The 19,592-nt window shown below is 43.3% G+C and overlaps 1 protein-coding gene across 1 annotated transcript in view; it reads right to left on the bottom strand.

Annotated features, from left to right (window-relative positions):
• Window positions 1-1,278: 1,278 nt before the first annotated feature.
• bbs9 (Bardet-Biedl syndrome 9) overlaps window positions 1,279-19,592 on the bottom strand; it is a gene marked incomplete at both ends in the record, with an annotated part of 179,718 nt that continues 161,404 nt past the window's right edge. The window contains one exon of the mRNA XM_083917767.1: window positions 1,279-1,616. Within this exon, the coding sequence (XP_083773893.1) occupies window positions 1,279-1,616 (338 nt within the window). The remainder of the gene's footprint in view (window positions 1,617-19,592) is intronic.

Here is a 19,592-nt window from a genome sequence, read left to right as displayed (position 1 = left end):
AGCTTTTTCTTGGTCGATAATATCCTATCTTTTTTTTAAAGGAATATTGTCAATAGGGGAATTTTAATATCTCCCAACCATACTTTCAACTATTATTTGAACTCGTACTTCACTAACTGATTTGGTACCTTGTGCAGTTTATTCCAAGACCTACACTTTTGTATATTTGCTGCTGAAAGACTGTCCTTCCTCTGGCCCTTTATTTAATATCCAGCCTCCCCTTCATGGTGTTCTTGAAGATGCGCAGAAAAAAAGCCCCGCGTATCAAACTGGCTCTTCTCCCCCTCCTGATTGCCACCCTGCTTTTTCCAGAAAACGCCCTGTCGGTTTGCGCCGTACAAAAACAATCTCAGGTTCGACCCCGCAGCACCGAGTACGTGTCCATCAGCAGCCGCGTGTCCTTGAGTGTCCCAGATCTGAAAAACAAGACTGACTGGAAGAGGTCAGAGGGGGTGGTGGTGGTGGTGATGGTGGTGGCGGCTGTAGGATGTGGCCTTGATTTACCCGGAAGCAACGGGTCTGCTGGACGCTGCAGGACATTTTATTCTTAGCGGCGGGGCGGGGGAGGCTCTGGCGAGGCCCGGTGCCACGCGAGGGGGCGAGAGAGGGAGAGGGCGGGTCTGACGTCACATCCAGAAGTGTGCGTGGGCGCGGGGGTGGTTTGGGGCCTGACTGGGATTAGGGAGGCGCAGGGCTGTGGGTTCAACTGCTGCTGGGGCTTAGGACTGGAGAAGAAGAGGAGGAACAGGAAGCAGAGAGTCAGCGAAATGTCAGAGGAGGATTTTTGCCTTCGTCCTCGCTCTCAGACCTCACCACAGCTGCCCAGTGCACGCACGCACACGCACACACACACACACACGCATACGCACACGCACACACACACACACACACACACTAGTGAATGTGTTGTGGTTCAGCAGCAGAGACGCAGAAAGTGTGTGTATGTATATGTGTGTGTGTGTGTGTGTGTGTGTGTGTGTGTGTGTGTGTGAGCATCAGCCATTACTAGACAATGTAAATATGCGTCTGAGAGGAAATTGCTTTGCTACTGACACATGTGACCTTGACAGAGAATATTTACATGTGAATATATATTAAGACTGCATATGTGTATATGTGTATGTGGAGTTATGTGGCCTTGTTTATGACTATGCTGTAAATACATTTGTATATTTATATGCATGAGTCCGCGGTGTGTACATGATGTTTAGACATGTATCTTGTGTTTATGTACGTGTCTGTGTGCATATCATGAGAGAGCTAATTGCTCTGCTCCTGTCAGCCCTCTCCAGCCTCTGGCTCCTTCTTCTTCTCTTTCACTTTCACAGACGACTTCCTGGGCACTTTCTTGTCCCCCGTCTCCTTGCTGGCCTCCTTTGCTTCCTTGTCCTTGTCTTTCTTCTCCTTCTTCTCCTTGGAGGAGGACGATTCCTTCTTCTTCACCTCCTCCTTGGGCTCTTTGCTCGAATCCTTCTTCGACTCTTTCTTCTCCTTGGACGGTTCCTTCTTCTCCTTTTTCGCTTCTTTGACGGGCTCCTCTGCGCCTCCCACTTCTTCTTTTACGCTGGCTTCCAACAACTCTCTGGACACCTCCTTCTTCTCTTTGGATTCTTTATCTGAATGAGAAAAGAGAAAAAATAGATTATTAGTACCCGCACCTCTACGTACGACCAAAAGTCTTCTTCCTCCTCTGACAGCGATAAAATTGAGCATTGAATAAAATGCTGTGGACAGGATAAGGACAATCGGACAACACTTTTCTGTGTCTGAACCAGCACAAAAAAGTGATTAGATCGCTTCTGCACTTGGGTTGTCACTGACGAACCGCTGCAGTCTTTTAGGTGTGTACAAGTCCTACTTTTGAAGGCGAGAAGCAGGCGACGTTAGGCCCTTGTTGACCCTAGTTCTCTGAAGTGGGCCCGGTGTGTCCCTGCCATCGGTCTCCCAAAGACAGACTGCACTGACAGGGGCTGTGATCAAAGTGGTAATGAGGCCACATGTTGTTGTAACAGAGTACGACCTCAGATGGGTCGTCACATTATAAGTCAGTTCATCAGCAGTGAGAACGAGGATTAACTGACGTTTGAACAGTCAGCTGTGTTTTGTTCTTGAACACACACACTGCCGCCCTCAGGAGTCTTTAGCATCAAGACAAATTGAGTGACAACAGCACCTGTTGCATGACAAAGGACCCCTACTAAGTACCCCCCCCCCCCCCCCCATGTCAAACACACACACTCTGCAGCCCCGCCTCCTCCAGATTGGACTGGCTCTCTGATAAGATGATAACGGGACCGTTGTCTGCCAACAATGAGACGCACTTCTTATCTACATGAGAACGAAGAGGGTTTACAGACTGGAGACTAGAGCCTGGTATCTCCCTGTGTGTGTGTGTGTGTGTGTGTGTGTGTGTGTGCGCGCGGAGACTGTAGCTCTAAAAGTGTCTGCATGTGTGTGGATGTATCTGTCTTTGCATGCACATAAAGACTACAGACTGCTCTGTAGAAGTGTGTGTGTGTGTTCAGAGACTCCAGAGAGGAGCTCTAATCAGACGGCTCATCGTCTAGGGCTTTAAGAGAGAGAGACTCCGGGTCGAGTATGTGTTATGTGTGTGTGCGGCGGGCAGACGGTGCCATGAACTACGGTATGTAACTCATTTAGGATGGGATAATTTGGTCTTTAAAATGAAGTTTAGACATGTTTGTCACTGCAGATCTTTTGAAAATTTGATTTGTCAAGTGACCAAACTCATGCATGGAGTCAATTTTGCATTTAAGATGAATTCTTATCACTGCTTTTTAGTGAGGATTGTACATGCGGTTTGGGTTAAAGGCAAATATATTTCAAAAGGTAACAGAGAAAGGGTTCACATTTATTCCTTAATGACTAGAACTAATAGTTGTCTGGTCTGAATTTCTTAGAAGAAGAAGAATTACTTTATTGATCCCGCACGGGGAAATTGAATTTTTTCACTCTTATTGGTATACATGTTACACACACAGACCCGAAATACACATGCAAACAGGGCCTATACGTGCAATTAAGGAGAGATGTTAGAGCGAGGGGGCTGCCAGTGACCAGCACCCTGAGCAGTTGGGGGTTCGGTGTCTTGCTCAACAGCACCTCGGCAGCGCCCAGGAGATGAACTGGCACCTCTCCAGCCACCAGTCCACACTCCATTCATGGTCCACACGGGGACTTAAACCAGCGGCCCTACAGTTCCCAGCCAAGTCCCCTATGGACTGAGCTACTGCCTCCCCATTAGGTATGTTGTTTTGCAAAGTGTAAAAACATCTTAAGCCATTTTCACACAAACCTGAAATCATCATTACCACACAGGCTTGATGTTAAAACGCAAATGTCCAAAAGACCGTTACTCGGAACAATACAGACACTCATTCTCCGGTATATATACAGAGACTGAATGGACCTGTTGATGTTTTTATCATGCTGCTGACCGTGAAGAAGGAGGGACATTTACACAAATATGGCAACAAAAATGTCTAACCCGGAGAGACATTTGGGAACTTCTGTCAGTTAGGACTGACACCAAAATCACCAGAATTCAAAGAACGGCAAGACACTAAATAAGAACTGGCGCGTCATGTCCTCTCTCCTGCAGCCCTACAAGTACAATGACACGGACAATCTATGCGTTGCACCAAAAAGGAACTCCAGACCCGACTCTCCTGACATTGTCCGGGGTTCATATGTGAATACAGGATGGAAATAGAAAAACAAAAAGGGGAGGATGATTATAAATCAACTGTGATATGTGCCAGTTAAATGTGGGCTGTGCAGCTATTTCAGGTTGTTACAGTTAAACAGGCGGTTTAACTGACGCTAAGTGAGAAGGCTCATTAAATTAATTGTGTTTTTCCGCCTACAGGCACTCAAAAATAACCACATAACCTCAAAACTATAACAGCAGAGACAGGCAGGAGTTGATAGAAGAATAAGGTACACATAAACACAACTCTGTTTCCAAGACACACAAGAACACACGTTCCCACGCTACCACACAACGAGTGTATGTGCTCACACAGGACAAGTGAGAACAAATCCATTTGCGAGCACAAACACACAAACAGACGACCGCAAATTGCGTAAAAAGCTGTGATGTAAAAAGTGCAAATTTACACATTGACATGCAAACGCTCTCTCAGTGGCCTCAGAACTTTTACAGTCGGACATGAAAGAAACACTGGCTGAGGGTGTGTCTGTATCTAAGCAGTAAAAAAGAAAAAGAGGGCCACAAAGAAAGTGTGTGTGTGTATAAAACTGAAGACGTGTGTGTGGGTGTGTGTGTGTGTGTGTGTGTGTGTGTGTGTGTGTGTGTGTGTGTGTGTGTGTGTTCATGTGATCGACACACACTCCTCAGCAGCTGAGGCAGCAGAAATAAGAAGGCCGTGTCTGTTTTTATGTGTGCATATTTTTGCATTTCTTAATTAATAGATTGACTTTATTTGATGATCAAAAATAAGCTATAACTTCAGAGCAGGAGTCCTGATCATTAATTATAAACACTAAATACAACTTGATCCATCAAGAGAAATAAATGACACCATAAAAACAAACACATGCTTGAAAGGGACATTGGCATGTTCGGAGTTCTCTTCATAATCAAGCAAACTTTTGGACTGATAAGTAACTGCTGCGTGAGAGGAGAGAGACGGACCCAGAGACTGTTTACTGAACTGGACTCTGAGCCACATGCATGGGAATGAATTAGGCCGACCACATATTTCTCCCTTTTCCCTGATGCTCTGAATAAGTCGCTAAATTTGTCGCTAATCAAATATAGTTGCTAAGAAGGTGTGAAAAATGTGACAGTAACTGCAGAGTGATATATGCTTTCACGCCAGAGTCTCCAAAACACCAGAAACAGTCACTAAATGTGTCTCAAGATGGTTTTGACAAAAAAAAAAGGCTGCAAGAGGATTTGGAAAGTTGCCAGATTTAGTGAGAAAGTCGCCAGTGTTTGTTTACAGCATCGCTCCGTCTCTTCTTCATCGTTCTTCATTGGTGTATTTCTGTGGCAGTTACAGCGCCACATAGAGGCCCGGCATGTGTACTACAGCGTTGTGAGTCAGTTTCACTGGTAACGTGTGGACGCAGATATTTCTTGAGCGGAGGCCGTGTGGATGGAAAACCTTTTAAGTACGACAGGTTAAAAAGATTTTTTTTTCGTTTGTGTGGATGTACCCTACAAGCTTGTTTAGGCGTATAAGGGAGGAGGAGGTCAGTGACATAGTTTGGGGGTAAAGCTCTAAAAGTTAGCACTAGATCGGTTTTAGTTAATTATGATTTATAAGGAGCGTTACAGTAATAAAAACAAGAAGAAATAAAAGCATGAATAATCATCTCCATCTCTTAATTTGTCTGTTGGTCAAAAACATGAGCGCGTTAGCTGGCTGATATGATTATCTAAGGACACTGACTGGTCAAGGGACACACCTAAATTTTAAATGTTATGTGTGAACTCTTCATGTATGTTTTAAACAAAGATTGAGTTATGGAGCTTGATAACTGCCTGTCATATGGTTATGACATATGAGTCCTGAAACCCAGAAATGAGTTCACATTTCATGCTCTGTAAGGTCTGTGGCGTTCAGCCCCAAATCACAAGTTTGTCTCTCCAAGTTTTGTACATCTCTCTAACCCTGGATTCAAATATATTTCACTAAAACAAATTTGTATTTATTGATATTTTTTTACTCCTTGTGGTGCTGAATGGACAGCTCCTGTAAAGTTGACTTGCGGTGATATTCTTTGTCATTGTATAATAATAATAATATATAATAATAGAAAGGCTGATTCTCTCTTTTGGTGCTCTGCCTCTGTCTTGATAACTCGTCCTCATTCTATTCCTCATTCTGTGTTGGTGGTTTGAATGGCCTTCATCGTAATTATTGCGTCTTTTAATGTGTGCTTTGTCAGCGTCTTTGTAGTCAGAGGTGGGGTTTCTGGTTGGTTTTTATCGTCACAGTGTGTTAGCTCTTACTAAGATGTGGATGAAAAAGAAGGACATGGTGAATATGAGGTCTGATGGGATCTGTGTAGCATAACACTCCTATAAAAACAGAATCTGTGAAACCTTTCCCTGCACTTGCATGTCAGGACCTTATTCCAGCTCCCAGGGAAGCTACCGTCCCAGCAGGAAATAAAAGAGTGTGTGAGAGCCGGGTCCTTGGGGGAGAGGTAGTAAGGGGTCGAAAAACATTGACGTTGTAAGACAAGATGGCAGCTTCCCTCATGAATGGAAATCCAGAGGGGTCAGGTCACATCTTGTCAGTCTGCTACTTCAACAAACTAACAAAGTGGAGGTCTGTAGACTAAACAGAGCAGAGGCCGGAGCTCCACGTTTAGCGGCCCGGGAATGAAGTGACGCTAAACCCTTTTCACATGGGACTGGAGCTACCTGGAAACGTCTGGTGTTTTTTTCCCGTCCGAATTACCGCAGTCTGCAGCCATTTTTAATCCCACGTGAATCTGCCACTGCCGCGTCTGGATGGGATCAGTTTGACAGGAAAACACGGGCGATGTAGTTCCTTACGTTGCACATCATTGACTTAGGTGAACGATCCTTAAGGGAATAAATCTATTATAATATTGTTCCCACAAATTACCGAGGAGGTGTTTCATTTGCAGGAACATGGTTTTTTAGTGCAGAAAAAAAAAAGCCAGCCCGCCTAATGACATGATTGCCTTTGTGTGGTTTGTTAGTTGGTCCTGTGAAACTGAGGTATTTGGTTGTACGGCTCCTCCACGTTTCCTTATAGAACATTTCAATTCGAGCAGAGACGGTTTATTAGTCTATTGTGGACTCTTTCCCTCCACTGTGTGATTATTTTCTTGTCATAGAATCAGTTTTTGTGTTTATATATATATGACTCAGGTTTGGGTTTGTGGTTGCCAGTTCAAATCCCCTGGTAAACTGCGGATGGGAAAAGTGAATGAGTTATACGCTCAGTGGACATCCAGCTGCTGCAGGGAAGCTTCTCTGCTCCTCCAGGCAGAAAGCTGTGGTTGTACTGGGCAGCTTCCAGTGTGAATGTAAGGCTGGAAAAAAAGCATTGGGGCTTTGACGGCATTTTTCATTCGTTTTGCACCAAAATATCAAATCTTGCAATACAATATCCACTTGTAGTGACTAATGCGTAATTAAATGTCTTTATAGTTATATTCAGCACTTGGTTATGGGTTGGAAAAGCTTGCAGTGACTTGAATCATGAAATAAAACGGAATTATATCAATATTTAACTAAAACCACAAACTTTTCCTGACATTAACCAAAAGTTATTTTGCTAACTTTTCCTGCTTCCTTGTTTTTTTCCACAATGAATTGTTTTTTTCCGTATAAAAACGTTCTTCTAATATATTTTGTTCTGAATATGGGCCGTTTTAAGCCTGTCCATCACTCAAAAATGATCTTTAGTTCAGTTTATTTTCTGCAATATTCCAAAATCCAATGTAAAAATCCCATTGGCTTTTGTTGAGTGAACCAGGTCGATGCTAACTTCAGGGTCGTTATACAAAAATACATCATCCCTGCAGCGCTCTATTACAGCTGTTACTGTATTTTTTACATTTACACCAGTTTGTGGCCGGAATAGTTTAAACAGAGTAAATTGGAGTTTGTGTAAAAGTTAATTTTCTATAGTTTTATTTCCTTTTTTTAGGGTTTTAATGTTCCTTTTTGTTTAGATGGCGTATTTATTGCTTTTCCAATCTGGATATATGTATCGATGCAGCTATGTGTGCTCACTTGATTACATGTATATGATGTTTTCTAAATGATCTTCCTGCAACACTCTTTCCCACTGCTTTCTGCAAATCATGGCTTTTCATCTTCCACTGGAGTTTAGAGGGCAACACTTGTTTGTTCCTTGTGGATCAAAAACAGAAAACCACAGCAACAAAAGCCAGCGTGTGGATTAGATAAGGAGAGCGACGCTATCTGCGCGGCGTTCAAAGCCCACACGTTCCGCCTGGATTCGCATGTTAGTGGCAGGCCGCGGCACTGCATTCATCTGCAGGCAGCCGTAGTCAAAATAGAGGCGGCCGCACAGATCGCCCGCATCCCGGCCAATCAGCATGCAGGAGAATCCACTCTGCAGTGTGTTGTGTGTGTGTGTGTGTGTGTGTGTGTGTGTGTGTGTGAGAGAGAGAGAGAGAAAGAGAATCTGCCAAGGCCTGACTGATTGTATCTGCTGTGTAATGTGTTTCTTTGAGTGTGTATTTGCGAGTGTGTATGCCAACTGAGATCATATGTTCCTACGTGTGTGTGTTCATGCGGTCCAGACGAGCCAGTCGGACAGGACACAACAGTATTATGTGAAGTCTAAAAACAAAGCTGTGTGGTCGACAGCGTGGGAAATGACAGCGTGTGTGTGTGACAAAGAGAAGGATACACACACTTTGAACCACACATTTGTGCTGTTGGCCAATGGTAAGCTGGGACAAAATGGGACAGAGAGGATGGAGGATGCTATCGTAGCTTATTAGCTGTGTGACATTACCCACTTTTATCTAACCTCCTGTGTGGAGTATAAACTGCTCCACAAAAGAAAAAGAAGTCAAATAAGCTGTGTGAATGGATTGTCCCGTTAGTTACTGATTAATGGACTGATGTGGTAGCAGTTTAAAGTACCGTAACGAGTAACGTAACGAGTAACATAACAAGTAACATAGCGAGTAACTAGTAATGTAACAAGTGACATAATGAGTAACTTAACGAGTAACGAAACACGTAACGTAATGCGTTAGTTTTGAAATTGAAGGATTTTCAAAAACATAATCTGTTGCTTTCATATTATTGTAGTGTGCCCTGCAAGAACCACGGAACTACCGCCTCCGGCTAAGGTCTGTCCTCATCTTGGAGTACGTGTATAGTGCCTATAGTTGCACAGACCTGTCATTTCCCCTCAAGGTTTTTTATTTAGCTTTACATGAAAGCTGCCGTGCACTCTTTGTAGACCTCGGCAGCTCTGACGCACTGGGAGCTCCGCGGAGGGAGCCACACACCGTTGATCTCACTGCCCACACTGCCACGACAGAGCTGGGTTTAAAATATATATTTGAATAAAGAAAGCTGTAAAGGGGATATTGTGTCTGTCATTCATTTATGTTATTAGCCTGCACAGTCACAGATTTTGAGCTGTGGACTGGCTATGCAATGACCTTAAGAGGCGAAATACTCTTACTGTGTTACTTTTCTCAGTAGGTAACACTGTAAAGTAAGCAGTTTCTATTTAAGAGCTGTAATCTTGTCGTGTAACTAGTTACTTTTAAAGGTAACGCTATGCTTGTGACCACATCTTTACACTTGGTCACTAACACTTCCTCTACCCACATGTGAAATAAGGAACAAGTTCAAAACGTCTGATGGCTGCCGGATGCCATTCTGGGAAATGTAGAAAACAAACAAGATGATGGAAAGCAGCAACAATAATCATCAAAATACTTAAAAAAAAAGAAATAAAAATCTGATGATCCAAAAGGACGTGATGGAGAGCATGTGCGTGTGTTTTATGTGTGTGTGAGAGAGAGAGAGCTTGACAGGCAGCATTTAATACTATTCTTGGTGTGGAATGTGCTGTTGAAGCACAACAGGCCTGTCCATCGCTCTGTGTGTGTGTGTGTGTGTGTGTGTGTGTGTGTGTGTGTGTGTGTGTGTGTGTGTGTGTGCAGACCACTGACAGCTCAGCTAAGATTGAGCCCTGTGCTACACCACCCATGGAGCACTACACACGCACACACATGCATAAAAAAACTTGTCTTTGCAGGGAAAACTGATATTTATGTGCAAATGGGCACTCGGGCAAGCACGCACGTACACACTCACTCACACACACACGCACACTCATACACAAGTTATTATTACAGTCTACGTCTCACAGTGATGATGGGGAATGTGCTCGCCAACCGTGGAAACGTTTCTCATACAGAGAGAAGAGGGGAGGGTTGGGTTTGGAGAGAACTTTACTGAATCTGAATCCAGTAACCAATACAAGTCTTTTTATTTCATAGATTTAGGTTTACTTTTAATTTTGTTATTTTAAGATAATATTCACTATTTGTCCTTTGTTTAAATTTTTGCCAGCAACATATCCTCTGTCAACGCGGTGCCACCAGAACCTTTTGCAGAGATTAAGATTTCGATATAAGATGTGTTTAGGGTCTTTATCGATTCCTGATCTAGTTTCTGTGTCGGCCTCCACAGGTTTTCAGCGTCTCTCAGTGTTTGTTTTCATTTAGGTTTTCTTAGTTCAAGAAAAAAGTCTGCTCAGCCCGCCCGAGTGGTTCTAATGTTATTAGAACAGGATCTTTACCCTCTTTAACGGAAGTGTTGCTTGTTTGGGAAGTAGTGGCACTCGAGAAAACATGACATTCTTAGAGTTGAAGCCTGTGTTAAGTGGAAAGATAAGCATGTCGCTGATGTTTCCACTCACAAGACATTATCAACTGCACTGTTGTCAGTTTCTTGCTCTTGTTGCAAGAAGGAGTCATGCTGAAGTGGTATCAGGTCTGGAGTTTCTCTTTCATACATGCAGCACACAACTCTATGTCCTCCACGTCAGATGTGTTCTCACTTACAGAAAATACTCTACCTGGTTTAGGCGAGGGGAGGCGGCTGGGTAGGAGGAAGGACATGACGCGGATTAAAACGCGCAGATGGAGCCGGTTCTTAATTTTGTCAGAAACAACCGAGTCTCTTGCAGTTCTTTGAATTTGTTCGAGGATTTTGCCGTAAAGTTTCTGAATCTCATCGTCTCTCCAGTTAAAAATATTTTCAATCCTGTCTTTGTGCAAAACACCCTCCTCCTTTTCTTCCGCAGTTTGCCACAGCATATAGTATAAACATCATCAACACGCCCCATTCAGTGGCCACGAAAACACCTGAGAATGAGCGGCCGTGTTCACACATGAGCTCACTCACGGATTTAATAATCTTTGTACTCGGGAGCTGGGTAACTCTGTTGGATCCTCGGGCCGACTCAATCGAACATTTGCATTTTCACATACAGCTCTGCCTGTTAATGATTATAATAAGAGGCTTGAGTTTGACGTTATTGTTTTTCAATGCACAACTGTCAAAAAAACATGGCTGCATCGATAGAAGGAATTGATAAAGCTAGGAGCTCATACGATTTCAGTGGCTCAGACTGGAACCAGTAGTTAATTCCCATCCAGAGGTGTTGGTTTTACTCAATCCGGGTGTTTTTACTAATCTGGAGCTGGATTCAAAACAAAATCAGGTATCTGAATCCAAAACTAGAGCAGAGAGGGTGAGAGGAGATGGTAGTTACACATGGAAAATAGAAAAGAGTCAAATAAAAAAAAAGAGATGCATGCAGATACAGTGTGAATAAAAAAACAGAGAGAGAGAAAGATGGTAACTGACGCATTTAAAATAAGATGATGAGAAGAAAGAGAGAAAAGAAACAAGAGACAAAGATGTAAAGAGAGAGAGAGAGGCTGGCTTAGCACTGCTCTCTCTCTCTCTCTGGGTGTGGTATAGTGGGTGGGTTCATTCCCGCGGTTGGCCAAGATATTTTCTCTCTGCTCAGCTACGCCCTGCTACTAACCAACACACACACACACACACACACACGCAGACACACACACACACAAGCACACACACACACACAATGTACAGAAAAATATACAGTGGTGTTTTGAACGGTTTGGCCTGATACAAAAGGACATGAAGTGTTCCAGGTCTGGTGGTGACATAAAATCGCTCCGTCACACAGACGCACACACACACACACACACACACACACACACACACACACACACACACACACACACACACACACACACACACACACACACACACACACACACACACACACACACACACACACACACACACACACACACACACACACACACACACACACACACACACACACACACACACACACACACACACACACACCATCGACTTCCTCAGTGCTCTCTGCACTCTGCCTAAATACAGCCAGCCACATCAAAACGACATTTACAACACTGAGTGAGTTACACACACAGAGATTTTGCCTGGTTTTATAGAAATCACTCTACATCACACACCCTCCAAATATGCCCACTATGCTTTTGTTAAAAATCTAACCTGTCGGTGTGACGGATATTCAGTCTGGTGGAGCCACAAATGAGCCAGCATCTATCTATCGATCTCTCTCTCTCTCCCTCTCCCTCTCTCTATGTGTGTCAGACTAGTGTGATGCCCTTGAGCAAGACCAGTGCACACGGCCCCATGGATGAATTACTGAACGGGCCTACTGGCCAGAGGCACAGGGGCCCTCAAGGTCAGGGGCCCTGACTCATAAAATGTTGCTGAAAAAACCCACAGAATGATCACAAAGAGATGCTAAATGACCACAAGTATACACAAAATGACTACCGATGACCACAAGTATAGAAAAATTAACAAAAAATGACTATAAGGATGCAGAACGACCACAAAGAGATGCTAAATGAAACATACATACAATACACACATTGAGACAAGAAATGACGACAAAGACATGCAAAATTTTTAAAAAGATGCAAGACTACCACAAAAACATGCAAAAATGACTAAAAATTATGCAACAATCAAAGAGATGCAAAAAACATACAAAGACATAAAACACAACTAAAATGGACGTAAAATGAGCACAAAGTGAAACCAAATGACCACATGGGAAACCATATAAAATGAGCGCTCAATGACCACAAATATACCCAAAATGACTAAAAGTCCGGTGTCTTAGACTTAGGTGTCTTGTTCCTACATAGACAGAGTGGGCGGCTGTGCCCAGGGGCCCATAGGCTCATCACTCTGTCCCTGCAGCCCTTTCACAAAGAGATCAAACATGTTGCTCACTCCCTATACTATCTGCCATCACCCGCAACTCCGACAGAAGCACCTGCAGTGTCCACAACTGGACATCTGCGCTGTCATCTTTTGTAAAGTGCATTTGTGTTGGAAATTATCAAATATTGCCATAGATCCGTCCTGCTCCCAATAGAACCAGAGATATCCAAGTGATATATAGTTATAGCGGAATCTCTGCTGGTAGACGCATTTATATCATCATCTATATCATCACACAGCTGAACCCTGTGGTGGCTGCTGGCATCTCACACCTGAGTGCCCTGACTCCATTAGGATCCGTTGTATTTGTTCAATTTAACCTCACAGATGTTGAATTTACAGCTTGTCCTGCTGGTGCCCTCTCTGCAGCGCTCTCCTGGATGACAGCAGCAGTAAATGCATGTAAATGAAAAGAGCAGAACCAGCAGGACTGTGACCTTGGCTGGTAAGGGAAACCAATTATAAAAATATTCGCCGATATTTTAAGATCTTTTCATATTTTTCAGGGCGCCGGGTGTTTTCCTTGTCGCTCCTGCGGAGCCAAAGGAGGAAGGGGCAACACCCTGGCTGGCAAGCCACAGACAGAGCACCCTGCTGAGGGAAACCCTGACACACACACACACACACACACACACACACACACACACACACACACACACACACACACACACACACACACACACACACACACACACACACACACACACACACACACACACACACACACACACACACACACACACACACACACACACACACACACACACACACACACACACACAGTCTCCGACCTCCAAACCAAGCAGCAAGACCCCCGAGGACCTGAGGCACACCACAGTGTATATACATTACAACATGTACACAAAACCTCTCAAGTACCTACAAATTAAAGACTAACAGGACTCACACACACACACACACACAAACTCAGGTGTTTAATAAAACACAGACAGGTATTAAACACACACATATCTAAAGTAGTTAAACTGTGAGATTGTAAACAGGTTTAAGTCAAATATGCTGGAACTTGTGTGGTCGTATTGTCAACACAAGGAGCCTCTAAAAGAAGAAACAGTCACAATTTTGCTGAAAACAAGCGTTTGAACTTTTAAGTTTGTCTGACAGAGGTGAATGGGATCGTTTTAACAGGTTATTACCAGGGATGGCAAAACATCGGAAATTTGTTAACCAGCTAACGTTTGATATATTTGGTATATGTATATTTCCTCAGACAGGTTGTATGTTTCTCCTGAGACTCCCGTAGGCGAGGACGATTGGATCCGAGACCCCGACGGAGAGGCTACGTCCATTTTTTGTAAAGTCTTTGGAGTGCACGCAGTTTGGTAAAGGATGTATAGTGAAGTGCACTAGCTTGTCAAGCTTTGCAAAGACATTAACCAGCAAAGATCAAAATACAACAAGAAATAATTACAGACTTCCAGATCCGTGTGCTCTTAGCGATTGAGTAGAATACAATAACGAGTAGCGGGATGGCCACATATATACACATATTTGGTGTAACGTGTACACCAGCTAGAAGTTATGAGCACACAAGTCACTCGATGTTTACAAAAACATTACCTGTGGTCATCTACACAGGTGAATGACTTTCCCTCGACAACAAAGACATTCAAAACCAGTCTCCGTTAACTATTATCTGCACATAAGCGACATTTTCTCTGCAGTTCTTTTTAAGTCACTTTATCCTTTATTCTTCCCATCGCTCCCACTTTCTTCTTCTTATTCTCATAGCTTTCTCTCTAAGCTGACACCTGTTCAGCTTCCTTTAAGACCTGACAGCCCTTGCTCTGTGTGTGTGTGTGTGTGTGTGTGTGTGTGTGTGTGTGTGTGTGTGTGTGTGTGTGTGTGTGTGTGTGTGTGTCTGTGTCTGTGTGTGTGTTAGCTTTAGTGTGGTCAGCCATCATTCCTCCTCCTCCTCCCCCTCCTCTTCACCACCCCTGCCAAAGATACATTTCACCTCACCACATCTCCGACGGAAAAGAAATAGCCAGCAGTAGGAGAGGAAACCATAAAGGAATATTTTGACGCCCCCCTCAGAAAAAACAAAAGAGACCTTATACTTGGGAGGTGGCCGTCCATACATCCCCCAGTCTCCTCCATCATCATCATCATCATTTATGTATTTGAAAATACAACTTTTTCTTTACCTTTGATGTCATTCTGTCTTTGGTATTTCTGCCTCAACAACTCTTTTTCTCTTTATTCACCAGCTGTTCATAGAATCCACACTCAAGAACACTTTTACGCACATGTGAGTGCTGATGTTTGTGCAGAGAATTGGTTATTGTGTTTTCTTACAAAACTATTTTAACATTTAGAATTTTTTCTAATTATTTTTTATTATTTTACAAAGCATTATGTTTTTTTTTAAGTGAACACTACACTAAGACTTGAAATTCACATCAGTTATGCAAATTGGGAACCATGCCATCCACTAATTAGTGATCGGTCCCGCTTTAAGTTTTATGTTTTAAGTAGGCATATTTAGTGCTGCTGCAAGATGTTGCAGATCTTCCCTGAAGAGGGAATGCATCCACCACAAACATGTAGATCAATCATGTTTTCTCATATCAACTACAGACAACACAGGAGAATCAAGTACAGAAAAAGAAGAAGAAGAAGAAGAATTCCTTTATTAGTCCCGCAAAGGGGAAATTCGATTTTTTTCACTGTATTATTATTTTTCACGTTACACACATTCAGGCCCGAAATACACACACATGCACATACAGGACCTAACCCCCATGTAAGAGCGAGGGGGCTGCCAGTGACCAGCGCCCCGAGCAGTTCGGTGCCTTGCTCAACAGCACCTCTGCAGTGCCCATGATATGAACTGGCACTTCTCCAGCCACCAGTCCACACTCCATTCATGGTCTACACAGGGACTCGACGCGGCAACCCTCCGGTTCCCAGTCAAGTCACCTATGGACTGAGCTACTGCTGCCCAGACATCAGACATTGCTTATTGGAAATAAAATAAAGTACAGCACAAACGTAGAAACTGTTCGTAATTTTGTCATAAACAACCGGTTCTATTGCTGTTCCTTCAATTTGTCTGATGACCTCAGCATTGGCCCATAAAGACGCTCCTCTACGGTTAGACAGTAAATCAATCTTCTTTCTCTCCCTCGGATGTTTGTTTTCTTCCGGCTTCCACCGAAAAGAAAAATCATCAACACGCCCACTCCCACGCTCTATTCACACATGGGCTCACTCAGACTTTGCACTCCGGGAGCTGGCAGGGTAAAGTCTGTTTTGTGTCTGATCTGACTGATTCGGACATTTGCGTTCTCACGTACAGTACAACTCCTCTGAGTAATGTCTAGATGATTTCAGGTTTGCAGTGCATGTGTGAAAGAGCTAGAGTGTGAGACACTACTAAATATGACAGCTCGCTTTGCGTTCACTTCCTGCAGAAGAACCTCTACGTCACAACTTGTGCTCCACGCAACTTGTGCTCTTTGATTCTGAACTGTGCGCGCACACAGCCCTGCAGTCTCATGCTCTTTCATTTGGACTGACAGGGCATGCACTTTTAATTTACGAGGACAATGGGATTCATCATCATAAGAACACAGGTGCCAACAGCAGCTCTGCGGTTTTAGAGCGCGTCATGAATCTGACTGAGACTTTTCTTAGGATCTTTCTCAAGAACAGATTTTTTTTAAAAACAAGATATTGGTGAATGAGGCTCATAGTTCCTTTCCTGGAAACTTCTCGGAAATCATTAAAAAATATGATGAAATTATGGACACGTAAAAAAAAAAAAAATTTGAATCCCATGTTTAGCCTTTTCACTGCAGGTGTTGGCGTCAAGTCTTTAAAATTAGTCCTGGAAGACAAACTTTGCAAATGAGCTCTGTCTCTAAATATGACACACATACACAAATCTGCGTTTCACCACTCTATTGCATTAAATTAAATATGTTCCCCCATATGTTTTCATTTCTAAATAGCCTAATAAAACATAATAAATGTTCCCAGCAAATGACAGACTGACAGTGTTTCGATGTGTTAAGTGTCCACTGTGTGTTTGTGTGCATTTGTGTGTGGTATTAAGGTTGCCAGGGATATGTCTAACAGATTTACCTATCATTGGTTACACAACACACACACACGCGCACGCACGCACACACATAGACAAACACACCAAGTTCACTGCAAACACACTTTATTCCACTGAATTAACCGGTGGAAAAGTTGTGCCTGGAAACACACGGAGCTCTTTCACAAACACACCAAATTAATTCCACAAACAACCTTCGAGTGATGCTAAATATAATTTAAAAATTACTCAGTTATGTTAATGACACGTTACCTTGAATGCACACACACCAACACAACTGGGGAGGAAAAAAATCCAGCTGTCATTAATCTAACATTTTCATTCAGCCACACAAACACAACCGATCAGATAACTGTTGCAGCACCGACGGTTTCCTCCTTTCAGTCAAATTGAAGTCGTAACACTGTGATGGCGTTCCCATCGCCAAGGAGACGGGGTGTTGTGGAGGTCACATACAAATTTACACACACACACACACACACACACACACACACACACACACACACACACACACACACACACACACACACACACACACACACACACACACACACACACACACACACACACACACACACACACACACACACACAAACAAACACACACATAGGTAGTAAACATCCCCTACTGTATAATCACGCAGTAACGTAGCTCCCTCTTTACTTTCTCGCTTCATTTTCAGTTTCCTCCTCCTTCTCTCCGTCTCACTCTCTCTCTGTCTCTCCTGCTATCTTGCTCTCTCGCCCACACTAGTAAACTCTCAGTTGTACGTAAATTTTGCTGCAGTCCTGTAATCACAGCTCCAAACAGCCGACAACATGGCCACCACTGTAAGGCCGAGCCAGACTGTAAACACAATCAGGGACAAAAAAAGCACTGATGTCTATTATAGCTGCTTACAATTCCAAACATGGTCAGTTAGTTCAAATGAAATATAATCCAGTTAGAGCATCAATATTATCAACATTAGGGAGGTGAAGGACTATGTTCCCGGGACCTCAGCGTTATAACGTCAGGAGGAGATAGAGGAGAGTTCAGAACAGATGGTTTTGATTCTGTGTTTGCGGACTCTGTAGACAAATGAGACAGAGGGCGTGGATGTGACATGGTTTCAAATGAGAAGAAGACACTCTTAGCTGTGGTCAGTATGGTCAGGCAGAAAGACACCGATGCAGAATCTAACTTCTGTCCACATAGTGATAAATTAGGTATGCTACAGTTCAACTATTTTTATGCACATGTATAGGCCTGGTTGGGGTTTATTCACTTCTTGTCAGGACAGATACCGCAGAGACCGGGGAACTGACGAGAAATTACTTCTGCAGGTCTCCATGTATGAACCTATACAGACAGGCAGGTCCGTCCTCTTTCTCTACGTGCTACAAACTTCCCTTCATCCAGAGCAAAGGTCGTTTATTCTTACAGATATTCTGTATCACAGCAACCACACACAACAAGCTGAAAAGATGCTGCGCCTCCAAAAGCACTATCAAGCGCTCCCAGCTGGGCCTTTTCAGAGGAGCGACTGCCGTTTTCAGCTAGGAAAAAAACGCTTTGGACACAAGGCCTATGATAGAAGAGAGAGAGAGCTCAATGCACTGCAACACTGTTACAACACCTTCCAGAGAGAGAGAGAGAGAGCGAGAGAGAGAGCGAGAGCGAGAGAGAGGTCAAACAGAGAGTTTTCTATCTCCACATTTTTGGCAAATCCATCAAATTTCCTGTTACCACAGGTGCGACTGTGGGTGGAATCAGAGTGTGTGTTTGTGTGTGTGTTTAGGTGATCCAGTAAAATATACTGCTCATCAGCAAACACACATTGGCAGTCAAAGCCAGTCAACCACACCCGCATACCACACGCACTTTTACACTGCTGCCTGCTACGTGCTGCCTCCATCTACACAAATTTCACTTTTTTGTAAATTTCCAGTTTAACTTGATGCTCACATTTAAGTTTCTGTGGTTTTGTTGTTTTGTCCCTCCAATGTCAACCTTCCACACTCATAAATATATTATCTTGACTTTAAATTAAACCATTCATTTAGAGAAAAACACTTCATTTTCTTATTATATGGGAAAGACATTTAAACATTGAACCTGAAACTAGAGGCCAAGGCGAAGCAGCAAATGGACAAAACAAGCAGGTGGAATAAATATCTCTTCATTATCCAAAGGTTGAGTTTTCTAATATCCAGTTTTGGTTTAACTGCAAAGTGACAAATGCAACATTTAGCTTTTAAGTAACCTTTTCAGTCTGTTTACTGTATTAAATTATCCAAACTAATGAGGATTTAATACCGTTAAAAAGCTTATATGCAATGATTGAGGACACACACACACACACACACACACACACACACACACACACACACACACACACACACACACACACACACACACACACACACACACACACACACACACACACACACACACACACACACACACACACACACACACACACACACACACACACACACACACACACACACACACACACAAACACACACACACACACACACACACACACACACACACACACACACACACACACACACACACACACACACACACACACACACACACACACACAGTGATTAATCTGACCACTCCTGTTCTTGGCATTGTGCTTCCGCC

The sequence above is a fragment of the Echiichthys vipera genome (assembly GCF_963691815.1).
Source record: "Echiichthys vipera genome assembly, chromosome: 8".
Taxonomy (NCBI): domain Eukaryota; kingdom Metazoa; phylum Chordata; class Actinopteri; order Perciformes; family Trachinidae; genus Echiichthys; species Echiichthys vipera.
This window is presented reverse-complemented; position numbering and strand designations above follow the sequence as displayed.